General features: G+C 45.7%; 1 protein-coding gene across 1 annotated transcript in view; it reads right to left on the bottom strand.

The window, feature by feature from the left end:
- Nucleotides 1–4848: 4848 nt before the first annotated feature.
- The window catches only part of TSPAN5 (tetraspanin 5), a 150121-nt gene continuing 127095 nt past the window's right edge, over nt 4849–27874 (bottom strand). Inside the window, exons 3-8 of the mRNA XM_080916084.1 lie at nt 17248–17394; nt 13670–13840; nt 11352–11477; nt 9688–9735; nt 9462–9578; nt 4849–5390 (exon numbers count right to left, since the gene is read on the bottom strand). Of these exons, the coding sequence (XP_080772210.1) occupies nt 5325–5390; nt 9462–9578; nt 9688–9735; nt 11352–11477; nt 13670–13840; nt 17248–17394 (675 nt within the window). The 3' untranslated portion in view covers nt 4849–5324. The remainder of the gene's footprint in view (nt 5391–9461; nt 9579–9687; nt 9736–11351; nt 11478–13669; nt 13841–17247; nt 17395–27874) is intronic.

Genomic DNA, 27874 nt, shown 5'->3' with positions numbered 1-27874 from the left:
ACGCTTGACTGCCTGGGGAAGCATCTATCTCATGGAAGGCCTCTTTAAACCTAAGAGCAAGTCACGGAACTCGTCCATCCCCACCAGAAAAACAAATGCACCATGGGAAGACTTCAGTAGAGCATTGTTCCCTCAGAGTGCTAAAGGCTAGACCTGAAGGCTCTTTGTGCCTGCCAGGTTCTGGTAGCCACTGCACTCCTGGAGTTATGGTCACACTACCTCAATTTGCCTTCCTGTCAGAAGGATTCCCTGCACTCTGTGGCCTGTGTTTGAAGTTCCTATTTAGAATCTCCTCGGGGAATATACTATTGAAAGGGTATGTAAACCACAGTATCTCTAGCCTCTAGAATCAAGGTTGCAGCCAGAGGGTCAGAGCTTGTTGGCACAGCTCTCAGAAGGTTGATGCAGGGGGACTGTTCCAAGTTTGAAGGCAGCTTGAGCTATAGAACAAGGAATATCAGGTCTGTTGGGGCTACTTAGCAAGGCCGTGTTAAAGCAAAAACCGAAACAAGATAGAAATGTTGTTGGACCAGGGTTCAGTTTCAGAGAGGGAGAGGAAGAGAGGGAGGGAGAGGGAATGGGAAGGGGGGGAGGGGAGAAGGAGAGAGCGAGCTAACTCTGATAGATCTTGGGTCAGTCTTGTTTTTAGAGGGAAATCCGGGAAAACCTGCTCCTTTTGTCCTGTGCAGTTAATGTTGAAGACCTGAGGTGCATCTGAGGACCTGGATCTTGGCTCACACAAAATCCTCAAGTTCTGTGTCCTGGGAAAGGGGGTGCAGCTCTATCAGGCCATTTCCACCATGACAGGTGCCTGGAAGACAACAGCGCTCCTAGAGTGGCCGATGAACACTGGGTATTCATCACTGGGCAGTGAGTATCTCTCCTAGAAACCGCATCTGAGACGGTCCGGGAGGGCAGGGCCAGCTTCCACAGGCCTGCCAAACCCTGCTGCAAACGAGGTAACAAAACACCAGTAACAAGATCAGCGCATAGATATTGATGAGAACAAGATGTCCCGTTCCCGGGTTCCCAGAATGAGACCCAGCTTGCAGAAGTGTGAGGTAGGAACGCATTTACCTTCACAAGGCACCTGCCCTCCGCCTATATCTATTTCCTGACACTGGAGCACAGTTTGGACCAGCAGGGAACCTTCCCTTTCCAGCACCAGCCGGCTGTGGTTCTCTGTGGCTGACACTAGAGGGCAGGCCACTAAAACTTTCCTGTTCTAACCGGCACACAAGCTCTGTGAGCAGAGGACCACATGGGTAGCTTGTTTTGCGGGGGACACTGGTTCTTTGTGGAATTCATGCGCACCGTGTAAAACCATGGCTTCACCAGCTCTTTTACTTTTAAAGTATGTTCGCTCTAGCCCTCATTTCTAGACGTGGAGGTGAAGGACCAAGGTGTCTAGCTCAGGCTAACTGGGAGAGGATGATAGACTTTGGGGCAAGTTTACAAGGAAGCAGAAAGCCTCCAGAGGGAACCAATTCATTCTGCAAACCAAGAATGTCCTAAAAGCCACACTGTAATAGATTCCACTGGTATGACTAGTCTCTCAAATAAAAACAAACAAACAAACAAACAAACAAATGGCTGGGGGAACGTTAAGATGGTTTTGGTACCTTCAGAGTTTAGTTTCTGTCTCCTGCTTCCTGTGCCCAAACCCAGGAACATCTGATGACTGTGCCCCTAGTCTTGTTTTCACTATAAGCCACAACTCAGCCCTGCCTACAACTACATTTGCTGTACGTTTAGTTTCCACTTGCTGAGTATGGACAGCGCCTCACTGTCGCTGTTCCCTGCCCTGGCGTGCTGGCCACAGTAGCCAGTGTTTATGGAGCGGCTCCCAGTCCTCCCTTGGAGGTCTGCACAGATTTCCCAAGAGAAGGAGCACGCACCAATGTCCAAACGGCAAAGCGTTCTGGGTAGGGCCTGCCAGGTCACTGGGCTCCGACCCACATTGTTCTGCCCACCCGCTTCCCAGGGCTCTACTCCAAGAGGGCCGGAAACAGGCTCTGGGAGAGCCTCACACTGCAAACCGATTCCATTCCTGCCCACACAAACACCAGCCCCAAGTGACCAAATGCTTTCTCAAAGAAGCAAAACCTTCCTCGAAGTCACTTGTAAGAATCTCCTGGAGGGGAGTCAGCCTGGGACCTGAGGCAGGAAGCAAACCCTAAGAAATTTCAAGGGGTTTATCCCCCGGGAAAAGAAATAAGAATTTTCAACCACTCTCTGATGAGAAGTTCTGGTTTTTACTGGTTTTGTTTTATGAGTAGTAATCTTTAAATATATATTACAGAGGCAATCTTTGTGGGAACCAGTAAACAATAGAAATTAAAAAAAAAAAAATAGTAACTTTCCCCAAAGTCCATGGTCTTCACAAGGGCAAGACTTCTGCTGGTTTTGAACCTTGTAAACAAAGCATCATTGTAGCTAGAACCTCCCTGCTGCTGGCCAGAGCACAGAGGGGATAACCAGGCTCCCTAACATCGGATAAGAAGAGACATCAACAGGGCTTGCCCATCTCCAGTCAGGGACAAGCTTCTTTAAAATCAAACTCCTTCTGTTCTCTGTATCCAGGGAGGTAAGGCATTCCTCAAGTTTTGGGACACGCTGTCCTTCCTGGTCTTCGAGTACCCTAAGAAACGGGAGCTTTTTCTTCCATTTGCTCTTAAAAGTATTCTGCAGTAATACTTTGCAATACAAAGACACTTAGGCTGGTATTTTCCAGTGGGTTAACCTGACAGTTTCAAGGGACTGCCAGCAATTACTTTCTTATAAAAGCTGTAACTTTTACCTAGGTCCATTGTGTATTAAATATTCATAAAGCACATAACCATATATCCAGCCCAGAATGGCAGAGTCAAGGTCTGAGATCTGTGTTTTGTAAGGTTCCCAAGTCATCTGTAAGAAATGGAGACAGGACACCTGCTCACAGGATGCTTTGTCTGTCTACATTTAGTTCAGAGACTTAGCCCCTAAAATCACAAGTTTCCCCTCCCTTCCAGGACTGATCAGTGTTTCTGAAAATCAATTTGTGATCTCATCATCATCTTAGGAATTCATCACTGCAAGTCCTTGAGCCCCACCCTGACCTACCTCCTTAGGAATTCTGGAAATGATGGTAGTTTAGGGACATGGGATTGAACCCAAAGTTTCAGGCATTAAACATGAGCTGTCCCCCTGGCCCAGGCCCTTTCTGTATTTTAAGGAGCCATTCCAGAGTGTTTTACAATAGCTAGCATCTGAGAAATAATTTGGAAAAGACAACGTGATCCTATGTAAGGTAGAACTGAGTTTATTAATGACAGCTTTTATTACAATCACTCTCGAGTGTAAAAAATAAAGGGTGATTAAAATTTAAAACTCACTTGGGCTTGTGTTTGTTTTGGATTTCACTGGATGTGCCACACACAGGGTGAGGATCTTGCCTGATTCTGAATCAACTGGCCAGATGCAGTTCACTGGAGAATGAGGTAATAAAGAAGACGAAGTGCCAATCCGAGAGCACAAGTGTCCACGCTGAAGGACATCACAAGAGACAGCTGTGGTACAGACAGGGTCGAAGTCACATGACCTCACATCCACGTATGGAATGACTATCTCTACCTATAACAGACACCAATACAGACATGCAGAGCCACATACACCCAAACTGTGGAGATGAGCCTGTAGAGGAGGGCCTGAGCTCTCTGTGAGCAGACCGTGCCCATCAGCCAGCGCAATGCACTTGCTGTGGAAATAGAGACCTGGGCTTGCCTTACTCACAATGCTGGCTGGCAAGGAGGCTGTGGTCTCCCTGGCAACCCACAAACTAAGATCTGCTCCCCAAGAAAGCATTAGCCAGGGGTTATCACAAGCTTGGGTGAAAATCTGGGGCTAAATTCCACCCTCCTGGGGGCACGAGGCAGGAGAAGTACCTGAAGGTGGCTTCCCACCTAGCGTCACAGAACCCTGGCTGGGCTTAAGGTGCAGCCCCTCAAATATTTGTGCTTTATAACCACCCTGAGGCCTCCCCAGCGAGGACAGAGCTCTGGTCATGCACTATGCTAGGCTTGTTTTTTTTGTTTTTTGCTTTTTATTTAATATATGACAAACTAAAGTTGCAAAAAGGAAGAGAAAGAAAAAAAAACCTCATTAAATGCTTTTTGACTGTGTCAACCTTGGGCCCTCAATGAGGAGGACAGGGAAAGGACAGAAGCTGAACAGGATGCTGGGAGAGACAGGGAGCCCGTGGGGCATACGAAGACACAGGATAACATGCCACAAACCGCCCAAGGCTGGATACCCAGGACGGAAACACCAATGAACACTCTCAGATGTCTCCCTGAAAAGAACATGGTGGATTTGGGTGTCACGGTACATGCAGGTGAAGGGTCTACAAAAACTTACTGCTTAAGCTGACTAAGAACCCATTACAGAGGACTGTGTCAAAGCCTTTGCCTTTGGGAGACAAAAAAAAAAAAAAAAAAAAAAAAAAAAAAAAAAAAAAAAGAAAAAAAGAAAGAAAAAGAAAGAAAGAAAAAGGACCAAAGTAACAACCAAAAAAAAAAAAAAAAAAAAAGGGAAATAAAACACAAAACACAGCCCAGAGTGTCAGAAGAACCCAACCACTAGTCTGGTAAGGTGGGGTGAGGGAGTGGTTAAAGTGTCTCTCCTTAACCTCATTTTCTCCTTGGATGTCACTGATAAAGCTCAGGCTTGGGGTGGCCACTCAGAGGAAAAATCAGTCCCATGGAAATGCAGATCACAGCCTCTGCCACCCTGGTTTGTTGCAAACACCCAGCTCTCAAGGGGGGAACTCAGGATGGAGAGAATACACTGTAAACGTGACCCCTTCAGGTCCTCTGGGAATCTGAACCCAGGGAGCTGCTCTTTCCTTCTCCGGAGGAAACTTGCAACAGTTTCTGCAAATGTGCATTGAGAGATTTCAAGACACCTGGCCCTGGCAGATAAGGGCCCACGTTTTAGCCAAGATGCAGACAGCATGGTATTCTCCATAAATTCAAGTACATGCGGTGCCCCCTGCTCCCCCTTTTCCCCTTCTGGTAGCACCCATCTGTCCACCGGCGGTTCAGGGCGACCGTAGAGTCACTGCTCGTCGACTTGGTGACTTGCACGCTGTCTTGTTCTTTCGTTTCCAAAGTTCTGTCTGTGAGCAGCATTCCCCAGTTCTACCCCCACAGAAAGTTAAGTTCTTGGCAGCTCCATTAGGTGTGACCAGGCCTCTGCAGCCTGGCATCGGCCAGCTGGCACACAGAGGGTCAGTCAGCGAGGGGGCGGGTATCAGTCCAGTGTCTGACAGCAGCGGTTGCAGGGGTCTACCAGCTAGCCCTGACAGCTTCAATGTCACTCACCAAATTCTGTGCCAGGCATATCCCAAAAATCTGATAAAAAAGGAGAGAAATCCAAGTTAGATGGCAGAATTCAAACGCTATTGGCTTTTCCTTGGCCGCTGGGCCTACCCCTCCCTGATCAGTAACCTGATTCTTAAATGGATATTCAGGGGATGATGATAAGCTCGGTTGGTAGAGTGTGTTTGCCTCACATACATAAAACCTTGGGTTCTACTCCCTGCACCATGGAAAACCAGGCACGTCGGTACACATCCATCCCAACACTTGGGTAGGAAGAGGCAGGAAAGTCAGAAGCCATCTTTGGCTACATAGCAAGTTTGAGGCCAGTTTGGGATACATGAGACCTGTCAATAATAATAATAATAATAATAGTAATAATAGTAATAATAATGATAATAGCTGAAAAAACATGGAGAAAGAGAAAATAAAAATTCATAATTTTCGCATGTCTTTCCATCTTCAACACTAAATACAGAAGCTGCTCAGTTCCCTTGAGCTAACCCATCCTAAGAGAGGCCATTTCCGACCCTCCCTATGGTCCAGACAGCTCTAGTCTGCACTCTCCCTCAGTGGGTTTGCCTGACCTGCACATTTCAGGAAAATGGCTTCAGACAACATGTGGTGCCTGTGGCTTCTTTCAAGTACCAAAAATCACCTCCAGGTTCACCCGTTGGTACGATGACTGCTCAGATGCAAAACGCATACACAAGCTCACACGCGTTTGCACTCGCGTCTCCGGTTAGCGGCACTGTTTTGGGAGGCTGTAGGACATCGGACACTATGGCTAGGGACGGCTGTCAAAGGAGTTACCTGCCTCTGAGCTGCTATGGCCCCTGTGCCTTCCTGTACCATGGCTCCAATCCTCTGGACCATGGGCCTCAACAAACCTCTTTCATTTCCTCTGCAAGGTATCGCAGTGTTGTTAAACCTTCATGACTCCACTAGGAAGTTTCTTTATTTATGTGGTACAAATCAAAGAACTTTAGTGAACATTTTATACAAGATAAAGAGGCTGAGGTAACTTCAACATGCCTTTGTGACCAGGGAAGTCACATGTGTATGGGAACGTCAGACTGAAACCCAGTTGGGGCTCTTATCTCACACAGGTGGGTCACAACCCAATCCTGCTCACGGGCCCTGCCAGGCCATACGCCTCAGTGAAGTCATGCATACAGGAAACATTTTTGTTGGTGACCAGCCTGTCTGGCTAGGGTTGATCCATTCACCGCCTGATGCACCTGTCCTGTTCTCCCTGCTGAGGTCAGGTCTATGACCTTCTGAGGGAAGGCCCCACCACTTCTCTGGGTCTGCAGCTTCCTCCCTTTGCCTGTAAGAGCTGTGACCCCCATCAGCAAGGTCACAGTGGGAGGCAGAGCTCCAGGCTGACTGCACAGGTGATTGTTCTAAGTCAGGGACTCAGGCTGTGGGAGAAGCTGGCACCCTCAGGGCACTGTGGGATGCTCAGTGAGCGGCTGATTCTGATGCTGGCTCAGGTGGAAGGGAGGGGTTGGGGAGGGGGAAGCTTCCCAGGCATGCAAGGTGCTGGGTTCTGTACAAAAGCAGTCACAAAAAGTAGCTGTGGTGACTTGCAAAGAAATATCCATTTGTCTTGCTTGCTTCCGAGGCAGGGTCTTCCTGCACAGCCTACAGTGGTCTGCTGCTGCCTCGGCCTCTGTCTCCCTGGGGCTGAGACTGCAAGCATTGCACAGCACAGCTAGCCAATCTCCCGTTTGGACGGCTGAGTCCTGACCCTGCCATGAGGGCGTACCTCGGTCTTTACAAATCCAAGGATGGATTCTTCAGTGTTTGCAGTTCTTGCTGCTATGTGCACGTGCGTGGAAATGTTTTAGTAAACGTCGCTCTTCATTCCTTTTGCATCCGTGGAAGATTGTCGGGCCACACAGTAACTATATGTTGTTTTCCAAAGAGCTGAGCCATTTCTGTCCCCCCACTCTAGATAGGTGATCTGTCCTATGTCCCCGTGAACACCCATCGTCATCTTTATTCATAGCCATCCCAGTGGGTGGAAGATGACTGCCTCACTGTAGCTCTGATGTGCAGTTCTCTGATGGTGGGAGATGCTGCATCTTTTCATGTGCATGGGCCATTGCTACCTGCGCTGGAGAAATGTCTACTAATTTTCTTCATTTTTTAAAACTGGTCCTTGGTAGGTATCCCAGGCTGGCCTTTCCTACAAGATTTTATATATATATATATATATATATATGTAAGTGCATGCATATATGCACATGTGTGTGTGTGTGTGTGTGTGTTCTAGGAATTAAGATCCCTTTCAGGTAACTACTCACAAATATTTTCTGCTATTGTGTGAGTATTTACGGCGCCATTTTCAGTATGAAAGTTTTATATTTTGATGAAGTGTTGTTATCTCTGCTTCATTTGGTGGTTTTATTTGTTTTCCCTCTGAAACTCTTTGTCCAAGACCAAAATAAATAAAAATCACCAATTTGCATCATGTTTTCTTCTAGAATGTCACATCTCTGGCATTTTAAGAAAATATTTATGTTATGTATGTGAGTGCATACTCACTGTCATTAGACACACCAGAAGAGATCACTGAATCCTATTAATCCTATCATGGCTGGGAGCCACCACGTGGTTGCTGGGAATTGAACTCAGGACCTCTGGAAGTGCTCTTAACTGCCGAGCCAGCTCTCCAGCCCACAGCTTTGGTTTTTATAGAGAGAGCTTTGTTTATTTGTTTTACACCAAGACAGGGTCTAAGTGAAGGCCAGGCTGGTTGTGCACGCTTAAGTGACGACCCCGCTACCCTGGTTCACCCTTTTTAATGGCTTGCATTGCAGGCATACAGCACACCACACTTAGATTTGGGTCTTGGGTCTATTTTATGTTTACATGTGTTATGAGCCAGGTGTCTAAACACCATTCCTTTTTAGACCAAAAAAAATCAGTATTCCCAAACCATTTGTCAAAAAAAAAAAAAAAAAAAAAAACCAAACAAACAAACAAAAAAACTTAATTAAAGTTCTTTTTTCTCTTTTTTAACTGTGTATAAGTGGTTTTCCTGCATGTGTGACTGTATATCACATGCATAATGTGTGGATAGAGGCTAGAAGAGTGTATCAGGTCCCTTGGAACTATAGTCACAATTGTCAGCTATCATCTAGGGGCTGGAAATTGAACCCTGGTCCTCTGGAAGAACGGCCCATGCTCTTAACCACTGAGCCATTGTTTTCCATCCTTGAAAAATCTTTTCCTTGCCCATTGAATGTTTTCAGTTCCTTTAGCAAAATGAAGCTCACAAAAGTTCTGTAATTGAATCCCATTTATCAGCAATGGCTAACTTTACAAGCTTACATCACTGTCTTGAACCCTGTTACTTTGTAGTAAGATTTAATTAGGAAACAAGAATTCTTCATCCTGCTGGTCTCTGTCAGCGTGTTTGACTACTCTGATCTCTTGTGTTTCCCTGTGAATTCAGGCCCAGCTAGTTGATGACTGAATGAGGAGGTTGGAACTGGGACTGAGAACGCAGAATCTCTAGATCAACGTTGAGTGCTGATGTCACTTGAGCAACACCGAGTTTATAACCTGTAACACAGGATGACTTCCTATTTACTTAAGAGATCTCTGATTTCCTTCAACCGTGTACCCATCTGTGACACTCCACAGAAAGCATCTTATCAACAGGAAGTGTCAGCTCCTGGGGCTGTCCTCACCAGCACTTGGGAGAGTTGGTCCAGAGAGATAAAAGACATCACACATACTTGTGCAACTCCACAGAGCTTGCTGCTGAGGTCCCCACTCCAAGCAGCTATGTCTGCCCTAACTGTCACAACATAGTCTTTTAAGGCCCTGGAAACAATGGGATGCCAACTGACAACCTGGGGTCTATCAACCTCTCTGTGGTGTATAGGAGACAAGATTTCCTAATGTGTTTCTCCATCTAAACTTCAACCTTCAATCAACTCAAATCCAATAGTCCCAGTCTGTTCCCACAACCTCCAGTGTGTCTCATAAGCTAAGGCACTGAGGAGACAAAGCAAAGATCTTGACCTAGGGAGGTCCTTCTGGCACCACTGTCTGAACTACCACCACCACCAAGGCTCCCCATCTTACCTGCAGCAATGCAATGCCTATGAAAACACCAGCCACGATGGTTAAATTATCCTGTAGCCACTTCTCAAACTGGGGCACACAGCCTTTTGTGTAGATTACAATCTGCTGGTCAACTTCCTTTACAAGGGAACAGAGCAGAGTGTCACAGATACAGCCTTGTGCGTGTGCAAACGCTCCTCCTAAAATCCCTGTGTGCTGGGTGAAGCACAGGGCGGGTTTCACTCACCGGTTTTTGCCTGGCGTCGTAGCCACACTGAGTGTTGATGACATCTTCCTGGGGAAGAAAGGAAGGGAAAACTGAAACTCATTCTTGTTCAGCAGAAAGCCCATCTAAGGATGTATGGGAACTACAGCACAGTATTAAACATATTATTAATATTATTTAACAAACATTATTACTAAATGGCATGTACTTATGAGAGCAGCTTCAAAATTATGTATTTAAATATTCCTTCCTTAGAAACAAAAGCTGACACTCTAGCAGGTCCATTATGTTAGTGTGTGTGTATGTGTGTGTACATGCATGTACACACACACACATGTGAACTAACATTCAAAATACTGCCAACCTCAGGAAGCTTCAAGGGTTTGGGGAACTGGAAACAGAAACAAAATTCAAACTTAAAGGACAAGATGACCATCTTTATGCTCTTTGACAATTACTATGTATTAAAACATAGCGCTAGAGATTACATCTCCACTAGAGATTACATCTCCGCTAGAGATCTAGGGTCTTATGCATGGCAAAAATGCACGTCCCTTTTAATCTATAAAATTCTGTCATTTAAAGTGTGTGTGTGTGTGTGTGTGTGTGTGTGTGTGTGTTTAATAAAAAAGCATCATGTCACTATTTACAAAGCAAACACTGCCTGGCCATGAGTCAGACAGGCAGCCTGACATATCTAGAATCTGGTTGGAAACACTACGGGTCAACTGCTTCCTCCCCTCTGGGGTGGGGCTGGGGGCTAGAGTTCATGGCGTAAGACAGACCTGCTGAAGGATCTGTTGCCTAGTGACTCCTGGAGACTCTTCTGGTTTTCACCATGGACAGCTGATGTAGGACCCAGAGAGAAAACAAGGAGCATGCTGGCCAGTGTGTGCCCAGTCTGCCTGGGTGGGTACCATGGATTCCAAGCTGGGCATCCACTTGACCCGCCTCAAAGGAGGAAGACAAGCTGGCTAGGAAGGAGTCACAGTCCTCAGTGACACTCAGTCCAGGCTGATGTGCCCTCACCATGGGCAAGGGCAGGCTTGTCCAGGAAGGGCTGTAGCCACTCCTCACATGGGGCACACTAACACCCAGTTCTGGCTTTGCACTGACAATACAGACGGTGCATATTTTCATTCTATGAACTATGCTCAAGGTGTGAGGTGTAGTAACCGGGAGTAGCTTGCGGTGGGCTCCATGTCCACTTGCTAAAGTAAAGCCGCAAAGGGCAGCTGCCGCAGACACCCTCACCCCTCCCCCCGGCCACTGTGGCTCCTTGAACAGTGTTCACACCCCTGTAGTACCTCATCTCCTTTACTCCCGAGTCCCTTCCCAGAAACCAGGTGAGAGGAAAGGCTTACTAAACCCAAGCTACTGCAGACAGATGGCTTCCCCACGAGCCCTACAGTCTCATAACGAAGGAACAAGTGATACCTGCTCCTAGCTTTGTCCCCTGTCAACACTGTCAATTGTGCTCCACAGGTCTTGGTGGGGTTATTCCCCCCCCACCAAGGATCTTGCTTTCTGACCTCCCTTGAGTCAATGCACACAAAGGCTCGGAAAGGGAGACAGACAACATGCACTTGCTAAATTAACTCCAGTCATCCTGTCCTGCCCGGGGACACTGGAGCACATCCCCCTCCTCTGGGACCCACAGTCAGGCAAGTGCTTGTCGCTCTTACCGCGGGGTCTTTAGTACAGCAGGAAAATGGCACACCACATCGCTCTCGGCTTGCGTTGGAATCTGTGCAATTGAAGTAAATATTTAGGTTCCAATCATCAGCTCCAAAAGCCCCACAGCACTGCCACTAGAGCAAACAGGAGAGAGTTAGAAAGGACATCTCAGGTGGAGGTGACAAGCCGCCTGCATCCCACCCACACGACACACATCCCCTGCCAGGGCCAATACCTCGAAATGTGTTTTTAAGTTAAAACTAACCTAGATGGGCCCCGTAAAGCCTTCCAAAGTAATATAGGCTGAAGGTTACTATAGATGGTTTGGAGTGTGACATTAAGTGGGGAAGGGCTCAAGATAACTTTGGTTTGGTCACCTTCTAGGATAAACCAGAACATTGTAGAAGGAAAAAAAAAAAAACATTAGCAACAATGGGTAACTCAGAAAGAGGCATCTCTGGTTGTGCTTAAGTTTTGATCTTATTTTAATGGTTCTTAAACAGTGTCACTGAGTGTAAGTGGCATCAAATAAACACTTTGGTGAGTTCTGACATGTGTGTAACACAAGAGAACAGTAGCCACTTCACAGGACAGTGGACGTCAGGGCTGATGTCCAGTGGTACAGTGGTCAAACACGGGCGAGGCAGACTCACCTCTCTAAAATCCTAGAGGCTTAACTTCTCATTATATTTGTCTGTATGCTGAAGTTTTTAAAACTTATTTTCATGCTTAATTCAGTTCTTTTTTTAAAAAAGAGTTTTTTAAAAAGGATTCATTTATTTTATGTGAGTACACTGTTGCTGTCTTCAGACACACCAGAAGAGAGCATTGGATCCCATTACAGATGGTTGTGAGCCACCATGTGGTTGCTGGGAACTGAACTCAAGACCTCTGGAAGAGCAGTCAGTGCTCATAACCACTGAGGCATCTCTCCAGCCCATAACTCAGTTCTTAAATTCAGTTCAATTCAATCTTAAATGTGGACTGACTATGGCCTCCTCCTGTACTGGATTACCTTGGCTTCTTAAGTTAAATAAAACCAACCCTTTGCCGTTTTAAGGCTTTCAGGACCAACAGCTATGTCAAATATTTTTAAATCCAGATCAGACGACCAGAATTACATAAAATAGCAGTGCTGCTACGTAGAGCAGGCAGCACTTAGAACATCTGCAGGCCATGCTGTTCCTCTGGGCTTAGGGTGGACGACACAGGTCTCCTGTGAAGCCTCATCAGCTCTGTCATGCCAACTAGTCAGGGAGAATACCTGGGAAGTGGAAAGCTTGCATCCACTATGACCTTACAGCACAGGGAAACTGCCTAAGCAAGTGAGACAGGGCTCAATTTCACACCCCAGGACTCTTGCTCGAGACAGCGGCCACTGAGTGAAACTAAGACCTTAGTCCAGCGCTGAGCATCTGGAGAACAGCGACCTTCCTCAATACCCACGCAGTGCTGACGAAACCTGGCCTTCTTGACTCAAGGTGAATGTGATACCAGAGCAACCTATCCAACTCAGAGCTATACCTTGGTCCATTGAGCCTCTGTGTGGTCACTAATCTTGCTCTAATATTATTAGATATTGCTCTAAATATTAATGCCGTGGACACTACAGACCAAGGTCACTTGGCTTACTCATTTTTTTTATCCAGTGCAGATGTGTGAGGACCTGCTAATCTGTAGGTCTGGAGCCTAAGAAGAGACCATGTGGACCACTAGACTATCCCAATACAGATATGTACTAGACAATAGCTCAGTTTTATTCTCCTTTTACTCCCAGGAAAAGAGTTCAAGTTTCTGTTAGTCCAAGGTCAATGAGAAAGTATGTCTCTTGGCTCCTTGAGCATTTTGAGTGACATGACATCTGCCTGTTTACAGTATAGGAAACAGTCAGTCATACAGTCACATTCAGACATGGTGTCTCTAAACTTATGGTTTGGACTATACACACGTGGTATCTGGATGGGCACATTGGAGGAACTTTACAAACAAATACCCTACTAGTTATATTATTGTGAGCTACAGGGAAAGGGACAAGGAACACTCAGATTGAATCCAATAAAACTCTAAACATGCAGAAAAGCAATTTTCTTCAAAGGCCGACAAGGAGATAGCACCGTGGTCGCCTTTTTGCTTAAGAGTTTCATCTTCTTCTAATTTAACACGAGTTGGGACAAGGGAAATCAGAACGTTTCTCCTTGAGATACAGGCATGAGTGGTGGACAAGGAGAAGGAAACCAGCAAGGAAGCATCCAGAAACGAAGCAGAAAAGTCAGCTTCCAGCTTCCACAAGGCATGGTGGGAGAAGACGCTTCCACGCGGAACTTACGTATTCCTGGGTGAAGTCTATGAGGTTCTGCAGGTCAATGTCATCTCTGTAGGCTCTGATGTTGTTGTTAATAAAGAAATACAGCTGGTCTTTGATCCAGTCTTTGAAAACAAATGCCAACACTCCAGCAGTGAGTTCCAGGAAGAAAATAATTCCCAGGAATACAGAAAACTAAGACAAAAGAAAGACACAACAGGGAATGGGTTACAGGCTTAGATCATAGGAACCAGGGAGTGGCTCCTCAAAAGGGGATCTTAAGGGGACTGTAATTACACTCAGTTGCTACACATCTCCAAACTGGGGCCTTCTGATTCTTAAGGTTTGTTAATGGAATATTGCACTCAAAGAAAGGGCTTTTAGAAATTAAAGATCACTTCATAATCACATTTTAGAGTCTCTGGGTGTTCCATTTGATAATTAACCAACAAAGCCCAAATCAAACATTGAGTAATAGGAATTTCTCATTAGGTCCACATTAAGGCCTAATGAATTGCTCATGATTAATGTACTGCCAGACATGTGAACAATGTTCTGCCCAACCTCTAGGAAGCCTCTTTCCTAACTTGAAAGGTAGATTACCTCATATTTTATGATCACCTGTCACCGCAGCTGTGGCTTGATTCCACACAGACTGCATTATCCTGTTGGGTTTAAGGCCTCCCTGCACCTCACATACCGGTGTGAAACAGATCTGCTCATCTTAAAGAGGTCAGCGGGGGAAGTAGGAAGGGCTGTGACTGAGACCAAAAAAAAAAAAAAAAAAAATTTCCAATCATGGAAACTGTGGGCTCTCTCTTGCCTCCTGCCTGGGAAACACCAACGTCAGGAAACACTTTAAATAACTCCACAGCACAATCAAAAGGGACTTCTGGCTAAGGCAGATAACAAGGTATAGGGCTAAAGAGCATGAAGCCCTGGGGAAACTGCTCAGAACCCTGGGGAAATTTCTCTTCCACCCAGTTACTTCAAAGAGACTCATTTTAGTCATCCTGACTGCCGGCTCCACCCCCGGCCATTTCCACACCTCCTTCCTCCCACATCTTTCCCCTCTGTAAACCGTTTTGTGATCTTGAGGTGAAAAGATGGGGGCCATGGTGGGTGGACAGTGGGATGTGGCATGGAGTGACAGGTGTGTCTTTGTGGGGGACTGAAAGGAGAGAACCTGAAGCACCAACCCAGAGCCTGACAGGTTTGGATGCCAGTGCTCAGGCACAAACTCTATCCTAAGCCCGCAGCTCAGCCTTCCACGACCCCCTGGGGCTCCGGTTTATCTGTCCTCAGTGAGGATGTAAACTGTAAAGTTCTCATTTACCGGCAGTACCAATAGTTTGTACCTGGAAATAAAATGTTAAGTTCTTAATAATGAGTGGTACCAATAATTCCAAATTACGTTTTTCTTAGAAAAGAGAAGATTAGCATTTATGCTCCCGGCAACCCTCTTACCTGCAGTGAATACCGTCCTGAACATGGACACATATAGTCCTCACAGAAAGAAAGGAACCTGAGCTGGTATGCATGTACATGAAAGATCTGGGTAGCCACACAGAAGACGGTAGATTTCTGGCCTCACCTCCACAAAGGATAGAGACGTTCACTTTCCAGTTGCCCTGGGAAATTCTCTCAAGTTATATGATGTGTGTGTGTGTGTGTGTGTGTGTGTGTGTGTGTGTGTGTGTGTGTAATCTCAAATACTGAGTCCAAACTCAATATCAAATATTTGGCAGAGGCCTGCCTGCCCATCTCTGTGAACTAACGCCTTCATTTCCAAAGGTGCAGAGAGTGACCGGAAGCTTGTCTGATGGTTTCCATCAGGTAGGAAATACTGCTGTGCTATTTCATGGCCCTGCCTCTTGGATTTTCCCCAGGAATTCTGGTCTGAGGACAATCTGATCTTTGAGGTTGTTGGGAGGCATGGTGACATTGTTTCCTCCTTACCTCACAGCTCCTGCTCAGTTCCCATTGTTAGTTCTGAATAAAGAAAGGCCATTTAAATAGTCTCCAGGAGGGAAAGCTAAGAACATGATTCTTTTCAAATTTAAGATGGGACTTTGGGGAGGGGATTACTATAATAAGTAAAACCACGTCCAAGAAAACCATATTTTAAAGGGGCCTCTCATATTTCGAAGCTTGGAGGTTTCAAACTCTTAGGTCACTGGGTAGATTACGGGTCACAGCAAAGCCGAGTGAAACCAGGTCCCCACTTCCAGATGCCTCATAGGCCTGGTAGGTTGTCAGGCCACCATCAGGGACAAGTATCCTTCAGAAAGACTCCGTCGGTCTTTGACTCAGTGAGGGGGGAGGGGAGAGAAGGCACAGATCATACAAGCCTGTGAAGAAAGGGGCCAAGCTAGTGCATAAGGCAGCTCTAAGCGTGGGAAACAAGCCACTCCCATCATGCACAAGGAAAAGGATGCTAGTTCCTCATTCGACTCTGAGAGCAATGACACCCAGGTCCTCCATATAGGCGTGAGCCCCGTGAAAACATTCAGGATTACAGCCTCCAAGGCTTTTGGGGAGGCAGCACTGGGCCAATTTGAAATGGGTTACCCTAGAGTGGGCATGGGAGTCTCTTCTTAGAGATGCCCATAAAAAGATGCCAGGGAACATTCTAGAAGATACGGTAGGGTCAGAGACTCACACACCATGTGGCTATTCAGACTAGTCCTAGAACAGGCTCTGGTGCAAATGGCTGTAATAAGGGGCAGAGCAAACAAAGTTGTCCTCTAGAAATTCCCCTGTCCTCCCTCATCATAAGAAGGCGGGTCCTTCTGGTCTTTCCTTTGTTCGTGGAGGGGAGAGTGAAACATTTTCTACAGAACTCACTCGAATGCCAACCTCCACACACAATGCATGCCAAGACTCTGGCAGAAACTGACAGGCTCTGGACCCCGTGAGCTAAGTCTTCACTCTCCCAAGGTATAGAAAGCAACCTGAAGTTACACTTGAAGCTACATCAGCCAACAAGGAAGCTGTATTTGTATTTCACATTTACTATTCTTCTTACTTCAGATACACATGCGTAGCCCTGCCCATTATTCTGCTGGAAAGGAACCCCAAAGGGAAGGCTTTCATTTCTCACTCCCTACTCTGCCTCAGATACTTCACGCCTCCTGCTAAAGTCCCTCCTCCATCAAGGAGGACTTTCACCTTCACAGTATGATCATGTTTATTCAAATTTCGCAGGGTGGAGAGGCTGTAGAAGCTGGACCAGTGCCTAGTTTCCCAAGGATATTGTCTGTACAGCATTCTCTTTACAACATTCGCCATCAGCATGCGCACGTACGACCCCCCCCCCCCCACATCTCATTCCTTCCTAAAACTACTTTAGGGATTGAAGTCAAGTCTGTTGAACATATGTACAAAACCTCGGTGCATGGCAAGACAGGGTGGTAATTACACTGCCAGGAGTCATGTCTAGGGCAAGGAAAGCGTGGGCAGGATTGAAGGATTTATTTCTCTTGAAATAAAAGTGGCCTGGGCTGTATTTTCTAGCCCAGGCCGTTTGGACGCTTACTATCCTGCCTGCAGTTAAGAATGCCATCTTGGTGTAAAAGCAGAGTCTGGATCTCAATACTTACAAACTTGAGAAGGAAGGTATTTTCCCGAAGTGCTCCGATGCACCCTGCAAAGCCCAGAATGAACATCACTCCTCCTACCACGAGGAAAAGCCAGACTGGGTCAAAGCCACCGAGGTCAGTGATGGACGAGATGTTGGAGAGGACACCCTGGGAGATGAAAAGAACACATGAGGACTCAGGACACAAGCTGCCGGCAAGTGCCATCCCCTTCTAAAGGGCTCCTTCAGGAGTCATCTCGGATGACATCTGGGATGACCGTAGTCAAGAGGCCAGGGAAGGGAAGAGGAAGGGGGGAAAGGAACAGGAAGGGAACAGGAAAGGGGTAAGTACAAAGAGAAAGACTGATGGTCAGAGAAGGAGGGAGGGGGAGGGAAGGAGAAAGGGAAGGAGAGAGGGAAGGAAGGAAATGGGTTTCTTTGCAGAATCAACTGTGCTTGCTATGTTTGGTGAAATGATAACCAACCAACAGTGATGAAAGCAGTCATCGGCCTCTGGATGGAGAAGATACAGATGGCGTCTTTGCTTCAGTGCCCTCAAATACTGTTCTGAGTAAAAAGTAGATATAACAACAAATGCACAGCAGGAGACAGAGAAGGGATTTTAAGGCCCCCAGGGCCACTGGCAAGCCCTTGGCATGTCTCCAGAAACATGGGGGTTCAGGGAAGCTAGAAACTTGAGAATGAACTTTGCAGGTGTGGCTGCAAGGGCTCACAGGCTTCCCGAGGTAAAGGGCTCCCCCAGAATCCACCCTTGAGCCTCACAGGGGGCCCCATCTGGTTCAGGTCCCAAAGATCCCAACGGTCGGCTCATGTCCACTTCAGAGGCTGAGATTAAAAACAAACAAGTCATCGCCTTGCCTTTGGTTCCTTTATTCTTCTACTGCATGAGGGATCCAAAGTCACTGTATTTCCTCACAAGCAATACCACATTTAAAAGAACTCCTTTCTGAAGTGTGAGAACACACCAAAGCCTGCCAGACATTATGAAACTGCCGCTCTAAGATGTAATGTGTAATGTACATGTTTGGATTTGGTGTACGGAGACCAGTGACAGTGGTTTGGGGACTGAGAATCCGAAACTCCCAGGATCGTCCATACTTTATTTTCCTATCAAATTTTTTGAAGCCTCAAATCAAATCAGTTAATTTGTCTCCCATCCCATCTAAAAAAGGCAGTGAATATCTTATTTCGCAGCACTGCCGCCGACCTGGATCAGGGCTGACACACCTGCTTTTGGATGAGGAAAAGTTAAGTTGGAGCAGCTTGGGGATGGGCTGAGGGTCACGGGTTATTTTAGAACTGGAACAGATGTCTATCTCAGCACTTCCTGATCACGCAGGCCACACAGTTGCTTCCATGTGCTTCCCAGGCACTGCCAATCAACCCGGAGCGTAGGAGTTTTAACTTCCATTGAAAGTTGTTGAAACATTTGGGGAAGAACATTTTAGGGCTTTGGAGCTGTTTCATTTTAGGACTGTCAACTTAAGGACAACAAATTTTGTTTAAAGAAAAGCTACAACACTAAACTAGAACATTTTTAACTTAGTAGAAATGACTGAGGACTTAAAGTCAGGGAGGAAGGCTGGGCACTTTCAAAGCAGGGAGAAGGATGGCGTGTGCCCCAAAACGTGGCATTCGGATGCACCCTGCAGGGGATGGCACAGACCCATGGCTAGGCCCAGTTTTGTGTTTAAGCTTAGAACTTGGACATTCACCCCAGGAGGGGAAAACCCGGACAGAAAACACAGAAACACCAGAACAAACCTTCACTTAATACAAACGATGCAGAGAAAAAATGTTGCCAGAGAAATCAAATAGGATGTAGCTGGTGGTTACCGAGGCCCAGAGCTGGAAGGAGGGCAGCGCCTCAGCTTGCCACGGGTGTGAAAGTCTTCACCGTGCTGTCAGTGGTCAGGCAGCCTTTGAGGGCACATGATGCAATCTGAAAAGTTCATTTTGGGGGAAGTAGACTTGATTTGCTTCGTATGAAAAACAAAGAGGCGGAGGTGGAGGGGAGAGGGTAACATGTTTCTTTTTCCTCATGATATTTTAATTAAATATTTTAAGTTGATGCATTGGAATTGCACGTTACTGAGGAGGTACAATGTAGCATTTCCGCAGGTGGCTGCAGTGTGTGATGATCGGATTAAACTAATTAGCTTAATACCAACCACGCATATTTGTCACTCCTTTCCAGCAGTTTTAAATGTATTAAGCATTTACAGTGTCTCTGTGTGTATGCACACGTGCATTGTGTGTTTATGTGCAGTGTATGTGTGTGCCTGTGTGTACACCCAGTAGTTAACCTTGGATGTTTGCTATTCTTCAGGCACCAACCTCTTGATTTATTTATTTTTTAATTTCATTTATCTTTTTGAGACAGGGTTTCTCACTGGACCGTGGGACTGGATGATTAGCCTGGCTCGTCAGGGCCCAAAGCCCCAGGCTTCTGTCTGTCTCCCCGCTACCGTCCCCCAGTTCTGGATTACAAACCGAAGCTACAACCAGCTTCTTACGTGAATGCTCAGGATGGAATGTCGAGGTCCTTGCGCTTGTCCACCAAGCATCATACTCACTGAGCTACCTTCCCAGCCTACTAGGTTTTTAAGTTGGTTACATAAGGCAAGTATGATGTACTTTGAACTCGAATTCCACCTCCAATCCCGCTAACCTCTTTCTGGCTCTCCCCATCACTCCAGTCCTGTTTATCCCTAGAGAGTCACTTTCACATCATCTGCACAATCGTGACTTTATGCACACATCATGCCTAATACCCACAAGTGAGAGAAAACACTGGGATTTCGTCATTCCGAGGCCCAGCTTGTTTGCCTAACTGGATGATCTCTGTCATTCAGCTCCTGCAGATGACAACTTCATTGTTCTTCATGGATGAAAGCAATCCACCGCGTGTACACACTGCATTTTTTTATTCATTTCTACATTAGTGAACTCAGTTCCATGCCTCAGTTATGGAGAACAGTGCCGTGTCCTTTGTCTTGTGTGGGGACTGGAGAGTTGGACAGTTAAGGCATATGATGTGTCAACTTTTTGTCTTTTGAGGATATTCCACGGCGAGTCTCAGTGACCCAATTAGTTCATATCCCACCGCACCACATATGGATTCTCCTTCGTTCACATACGAACCACTGTCTGGCACTGTTGTCTGATGGTCATTTGTATTTCCTCTTTTCATGACTGTTTGTCCATTAGCCCATTTATTGTTTGGCTTATCTGGCATTTTCTATTTCTTCATATAATCTGGAGACTGGTTCTTGGCTGGACAGCAAATATTCTCTCCCTTCTTGCTGTGTCTTCATTCTGATGCTCCCATTTCTTGAAATCCCATCTGTCAACTGCTTTCTGAGTCCCTATTGCTTCCTGAGTGTTGGCAGATATCAATGTATATTTTAGGATGTGTGTATGTGCACGCTGGTATGCAGGCACCCGACGAGGCCAGAAGAGGAGTCAGAGCCCCCGGAGCTGGGGTTATGTGTGAGCCGCCAGATGTGGGTGCTGGGAACCAAACTCCAGGCCTTTGGAAGAACAGCAAGAACTCTCAACCACTAAGACACCTCTCCCACCCCATGCCAATGTCTGGAAATGTTTTCCTCACCACTGGTTTCTCAGTTTGGGGGGCTTTTGCTAAGGTCTTGAATCCATTTGGAATTGATTGTGTGTGTGTGTGTGTGTGTGTGTGTGTGTGTATAGTTAGAGGTAAGGATCTAGCCTCGTTCTTCTACCATTTGGCAAAAAGATGCTTTTCTCTGTTGTCTAGTACTAAAATCTCGTCAGGAGTGCAGGCAGCTGTAACTCAGCTCCTCTCTTCTGTTCAGCTGATCGAGGTGTCTGTTTCCGTGCAGCACCACGCTGCTTTGTTGCTACAACTCCGTAGTCCCTGAAATAGGCTGTGAATCAACTCCAAATTGTTCTTTTTTTTCCCCCCTGAAGATTCTTTTGTCTATCTGGGATCTTTTGTGCTTCCAGATGACTTTAAACCTTTTCTTCTATTTCTGCAAAAAATAAGGTTGGAATTTTGACAGGTATTGAACTGAATTTGGTGACGACTTCTGGTAGCATATTCACAATATTAACGTTTCCAACCCATGAGCATGGGAGGTCCCTCCATCTTTCTTCAGTGTGTTAAAGTTCTCATGGTAGAGGTCTTTCACCGCCTTGGTTAAATTTATTCCAAGGTCCTTGTTTGGGTGACTGAGCTTCGTCTGTTTTCTGGTTAACCATCTCAGTATTTTTGCTATGGTATATGACCTGTGTGACTTTTGTCTCCTGTTACTCTGATGGGAGTGATTATCAGCTCCGAGTTTCCTGGAAGGGTTTTCAGAGCCTCTTGTGTGTAGATTAGATCTGCTGTGAATAAGGCAACTGATTTCCTGTTTGTATTTCCCTATCTTATTTTATTGGTCTGGCTAAGACTTCAAGTACTATATTTAACAGAGTGGGATGTGGTGGGGGAGGGGGAGTCTGAGGAGAAAGCTCAGTGAACAAGTGCTCGCTGTGCAAGTGGAAGGATCTGGAGCTCTCTGGCACGCACGTAAAGCCAGGCGTAGTGGCGTGTGACTACTTCCCAAGTGGGAGTGGGGGTGGTGGGAGTAAGTAGAACCTGAAGCTTGGTTGCCAGTTAGGTACCCTCTCTTGTAAACTAAGGGAAAATAGAAAAAGGCAATTGAAGCTCTGTTCTCTGCATACACGTACCACACCGGTGGGTGCACACTCCCAAACCACAGAGTGGGGAAGACAGGCACCCCTGGCTTGTTCCTGATTTCAGTGAAAACAATCCAGCTTTTCTCTATTTAGTATGATGCTTGTAACGGTAAATATTTTAAAAGGTGGTGTGACTGGTTCTGGTGTGTACTGTTCCACACAGACCCAGCTCTCTCTGACCTGGGCAGTTCATGGGCTCCAGCGTGGCACCTTACCACACTGCTTTCACTCACAGTTCCCTTGGTGGGTTGTTACCACGCCAGGCATACACATCCCGATTCTGCAACAGGCTTGGTCCACTTTCTCTTGAACTCAGTTAAGTCACCACATCAAACAACACAGCACACAATACCTCTGATCCAATTGATAAGGTATAGTTTCTCCATCTAGACAGCACAAAATCCTGTACACACATATCCCTTTAAAATATTTGCAATAACCTGTATCTATGTGCAGAAAAGAATTTTAACATCTGCCTCCATGCTGCTCCAGTGGCTCCCCCCCCCCCCCCGCTCCTCCCTCCTTTCTAAAGCTTTGTTTCCGCCCATCCTTCCTTTTCGTCCAATGACAGGCCTCACATTATCCTGGACCTGCCTCACTGCATAAAGTCACCATCTTCAGATGCTAGCTATAGGTTTATCACACACAGTCTTCACTGTTGAGCTACGTTCCTTCTATGAGTTCCTTAAGGGCTTTATTTGGATTTATTTTTATTATTTTAAATCATGTGTGTGTGTGTATGTACAAGTGAGTGCAGGTGCCCACAGAGGTCAGTCTTGTCCCACTCCCCCAGAACTGGAGTGAGAGGCAATAAGCCTGTATGGGTATTAGGAGCTGACCTTTCTGCTGCAAGAGCAGTACATTCTCGAAATTGTTGAGCCATCTTTCTGGACCCCTCAAGAGCTTTTATCAATTTGTATCTACTGTGATGACCATGTGATTTCCACCTTTGAAGCCATGCATGTGATGATTATATTTATTGATTTATGTATAGTGAGCCACCCTTGCATCTCTCAAATGAAGCCAACATAATTATGGCATATGATGCTCATTTGATGTGTTCTTAAGTTTGGTTTGCAAGCACTTCGTTGAGGATGTTAATTGTTCATGGGGGGGGGATTAGTCTATGGTCTTTTCCTTTCTTTTCTTTTCCTCCTTTCTTCCTTTCTTTTTGTTACTGAATCTTTATGAGGTTTTGGTACCAGAGTAACTGGAGTTCATGAAATGACAGCATTTCCTCCTCCTCTATGCTATGGGATAATTTGGAATAGTGTTCTTAACGATTTGGTAGAACTGGAATGAACTCATCTCAACCTGACCTTTATTCCTTTATTTTAATTCAGAGTTGTTTATTATTGTTGATGTTTGAATACTTAAAATAGATCTAAGTTATTTATCTAAATTTAGTTTAGTTTTGGTAGGTCACATTTATCTAGAAATTTCTAGAAGTTTTAGGGCTAGGTCCTACTGATTTTCTGACTTTCATTGGTGTCTGTTACACCTTAGTTTGGCTAAGAGCTTGTGAATCTTATTTATTTTTCCAAAGATCTGTTTCACTGATTCCAGTTTTGCTGTTCCATTACATTAATTTCTGTCCTGATCTTGAGTCTTTGCTTCTATCTACTGGTTTTATGTTTGACCCTGCCACACATCATAAGCTGGTTTCTTCTTTTAAAATAATTTTAAAATATTTGTGATGTGTATGGGTATTCTGTTTGAATGTATGTCTGTGTTCCACATTTATGCCATGGAGGTCAGAAGACGGTATCAGATCCCCCCTCCCTTACCTTACCCCGGACATGGAGTTATGGTTGCAAGCCACCAGGAGGGGACTGGAAATTAAACCCAGGTCCTCTGAGCCATTTCTCTGCCCCTGAGCTCTAATTTTTTAAGTGTGCATACTTGTAGCTATAAGCTAACCTCGTAGGACTGCTTTATGGCATCATGGTCCACGAGTGTGTCGTTCTGTGTCCACAGCTCTGTATATTCTCCATCTGTCCATCTGTCTCTCTGTACATCCTCTTGCTGTTCATCTTGAGCTTTATCCCACTGTGGCTGGACAGCACACAATTGCTCCGTGAGCTTTGGAGAAGAATGTGTGTTCTACAGGGTTTAGGAGAACCGGTCCATAGACGTCTCTTAGGTCCATTTGACCCGTGTCGTTTAACTTAGATGTTTCTGGGTTTTGTTGAACTGCCTATTGGTGAAGAGTGGGGTGCTGGCATTACTCACTCTTACTGGGTGAAGTCAATCTCTCTTTGAATCCAACAGTGTTTATTTTTTATAAAATTAGGTACACACATGTCTGGTGCACACATGTTTCAAATTGTGATTTTTCTTTTAATCGATACTAACTTTCTTTATCTCTTCCATCCAAGTGGTTTAACGTCTATCTTGTCAAGTATTTCTGATATACACTGATTTCTTTCCAGTTCCACAGGGCTGAAAAACCTTTCACCCTCAGGTTTTTGTCTCCAATGGTAAAGTATGTTTCTTGGGGCAACAAACAGATGCTCGTTTGAGAGAGAGAGAGAGAGAGAGAGAGAGAGAGAGAGAGAGAGAGAGAGAGAGAGAGAGAGAGAGAGAGTGTGTGTGTGTGTCTGTGTCTGTGTGTGCTTGAGTGTGCAAGAGTCTGCACCTGTGTTTGTGGACCACCGTGTTGAACTTCAATCATGCTCCACCTTGGTTTTTGAGAACTGCTTCTCACTGAACATGGGGCTCATACATTCAGCTAGACTGTCTGGCCAACAAGCCCTAAGGTTACATCATCTCTGCCTTTAGTGTGGAGTACAGGCATGCGATGCTGCATCCTGTTTTTCTATGTGACTTCTGGAACCACAAGGTGCTGCTGTAGCTAGGCCCTAGATTTGCAGTCTCTACTGCCTATTTCCAAGCAAAGGTCTCACCTGGCTTGACAGGTAAGTTCTTAATGACCTACAGGCTCTTTCCAACTTAGGCTTCTTCTAGGATTTCATTAATTAAAACAACAACAACAACAAACCAACAATGGGCTTTTTAGCTGTGACTCACATTCATGTGTGAGCAAAGCTCAGACTGTTCTCAAACACTTCCGTGATTCATGGGCAAACATAAAAAGCTTAATAGATAACAGGACAATGATCTACGTGGCTCTGCCAAAGCCAACAAACACGCTCCAAATGAAATAGTAAGATAAAATTCTTCCCTGAATGGAAAAAAATAATAGTGACCCCATCTAGTGTGCTAGCAGATTCCTCACTGGCCCTCTTGGCTTTACTGTGAGAATAACCTGGCGTCTAGGAGCAGCTCATTTGAATACTCTCCCTAGCCTGCAGGGACACTTTTAATTGAGGGGCTTTCCACTGTTTCCATGGAAACAATGATAATTTGAGGGCCTAGTTTCCTTATCTAATTCTAAATTCAGGCAAAGACAGTGCTGGAGACAGGTGCCACCCTGCGCAGCTCAGGAACAAGCCCTGAGGGCTTCACTTCTGCTGGGTTCAGAACACACCCAAGTTGTTATCCCTTGTAAATTAATTCAGACTTCTTTTCTCCCAGGGGAACAGGTGACCTTACACACACCACCACTGTGGGGGTGTGTACCCATAGTCCCAGCATTCAGGATGAAAGCAGGGGCCTCAAGTTGGAGACCAGCCTGGGTTAGAGACTCTGAAACTAATCCGGGGCTACACACACACACACACACACACACACACACACACACACACACACACACACAGAGAGAGAGAGAGAGAGAGAGAGAGAGAGAGAGAGAGAGAGAGAGACAGACAGACAGACAGACAGACAGACAGACAGAGACAGACAGACACAAAGAGGAGAGACAGACACATACGGGGATGTTCCCAGAATATAAACAGCAAATAAAAAATATATTATCTAATAAGCTGGATGTTTGTAAAGTGTTTGTGTATGTGTGTGTATATGTATGTATGTGTGTGTATGTGCGTGTACTTATGTAGATGTGAATACTTGTATATGTGTGTGCACTTGTGTATATGTGTGTGTGTGCGAGCGTGTGTGTTGGAATGAATAAATTCATATAATGCTCATTACCTGACACAGTTTTCCTTTTTCTGGGAGAATACAGCACAGAGGGAAAGCAGGCTGGTGCTTCAGAGAACTGGTCTATCTCTGATCACACGGGACTTCAAAACAAACCGCATGAATTCCCGATTTTAGATCACACAAGCGATAGAGCCAAGGCGTCATTTTTCTGGTGTCATAACCATGAGGCCCTCTCACTGGACTTTTAATTCTGTGGAGCTGCACGTGACACATTAGTTAAAGTGCTAGTGCACGTCTGCTGGAGGATGATAATTCGAGCTAACAGAGCACAGGTCACAGGTAAGTCTGCCAAGTATAAAGGACGTGCTTATACTTGCAGTAAGTCCTGAGAAGCCTTCAAGAAGAAAACAGCAGCCACCTGCTCACCAGAAACCTGTGGAGCCCACCCTCTTTTTTGGGGACCCCTCTTTTCCATCCTCTTCATCCCGGTCAGTGCTCCCCAGCTTCTCAAGAGGCCCTGCCTGCCCCAGGGAGGGAAGCCCCAAGTCCCTCTGCGGGGATGCAGACATTTATGACAGGCATTTCTCTCTGGGGACTAGAGCTATGAAAGTGCACACCCAAGAACCATGTAGCCATGTGAAATCATGTTTTGGGCTAATTTTTACCACAAGGAAAAACATAAAAGTGATGCTTAAGAAAAACACCATGCGGGGGCTGGACAGATGGCTCAGTGGTTTAGAGCACTGGCTGCTGTAAAGTCTAGCTCTGGCTCCAGAGGACCTGAGTTCAATTCCCAGCAACCACATGGTGGCTCACAACCATCTGTAATGGGATCCAGTGCCCTCTTCTGGTGTGTCTGAAGGCAGCTACAGTGTACTCACATACATAAAATAAATAAATCTAAAAAAAGAAAAAGAAAAAGACCACAAGAGTGGGGAGGATTCCATCTATTTAGTGGGTGTGCAAGCCTGTGATCCCAGCCTTTGGGGTGGAGGTACTCGAATTAGAAGTTCAAGGTCATCCTAAGCTACATAGTGAGTTCAAGGCCAGGCCATACAAGACTCTGCCTCAGTACACACACACACACACACACATACACACACACACACACACACACACACACACACACACACACACAAATATCAAGAAAAGGGAAAAAGAAATCTAACAAGGATTAAAAGAGAAAGTTCTATTTGGGTTTTTAATCTGGACCCAAAGAATCTTGCTTTGATGCTCCTGAAAATTCTAAAGGAGTACGAAATGTCTCACACTAAAGCTCACACTCTGCTGGAAAGGGGGGAGTGTTGTTTAGGGGCCTCAGACAAGGTCAGAGGGAAGTACTCCATTGGAACTGGTCACTTCCCCTGCCTAGCTGGTGTTTCATGTCAACAGCAATAAAGAATAAAATGTGTCATTCATGAGAACTGGTTTCAACTCTGCATTATCAAAGAAGAAAAGTCCAGATGGGACCTGGAGGGGTCGTTGCTACGTGACTGACCTACAATACTACCTCGGAGAAGCCCAACTTTGTGTGTCAAGTTGAACCTTCAGCTTTTGAGTTTAAATGCTAACTTTTCCATTTTGAAACTCATTTCAAAAACTGAGCACAAAGTGTCCTCTGGTGACTGTCCTGCATAGTCAGAGCTGACATTACAAGCACACACATGGGCTAGCACCGGAACGTGACACGTTTTATTCTTTTCCTACCCGTATGCTGCAGGCATGGAGGGACTAGGGAGGCCAAAGAAGTCGGAAAATAGCACCTTGAGATGTTGAGGGACAAGTGGGGTGACTGGCCACGTGTGCTTATCACTGTTGAGCATGACAAGGAAAGGAGATTCTGAACACGGGGAGCAGATGCAGAAAGGGAAGGAATGAGAATAAGAGAAAACAATGGCGTGTGC

The sequence above is a fragment of the Micromys minutus genome (genome assembly GCF_963924665.1).
Source record: "Micromys minutus genome assembly, chromosome: 4".
Lineage (NCBI taxonomy): Eukaryota > Metazoa > Chordata > Mammalia > Rodentia > Muridae > Micromys > Micromys minutus.
This window is presented reverse-complemented; position numbering and strand designations above follow the sequence as displayed.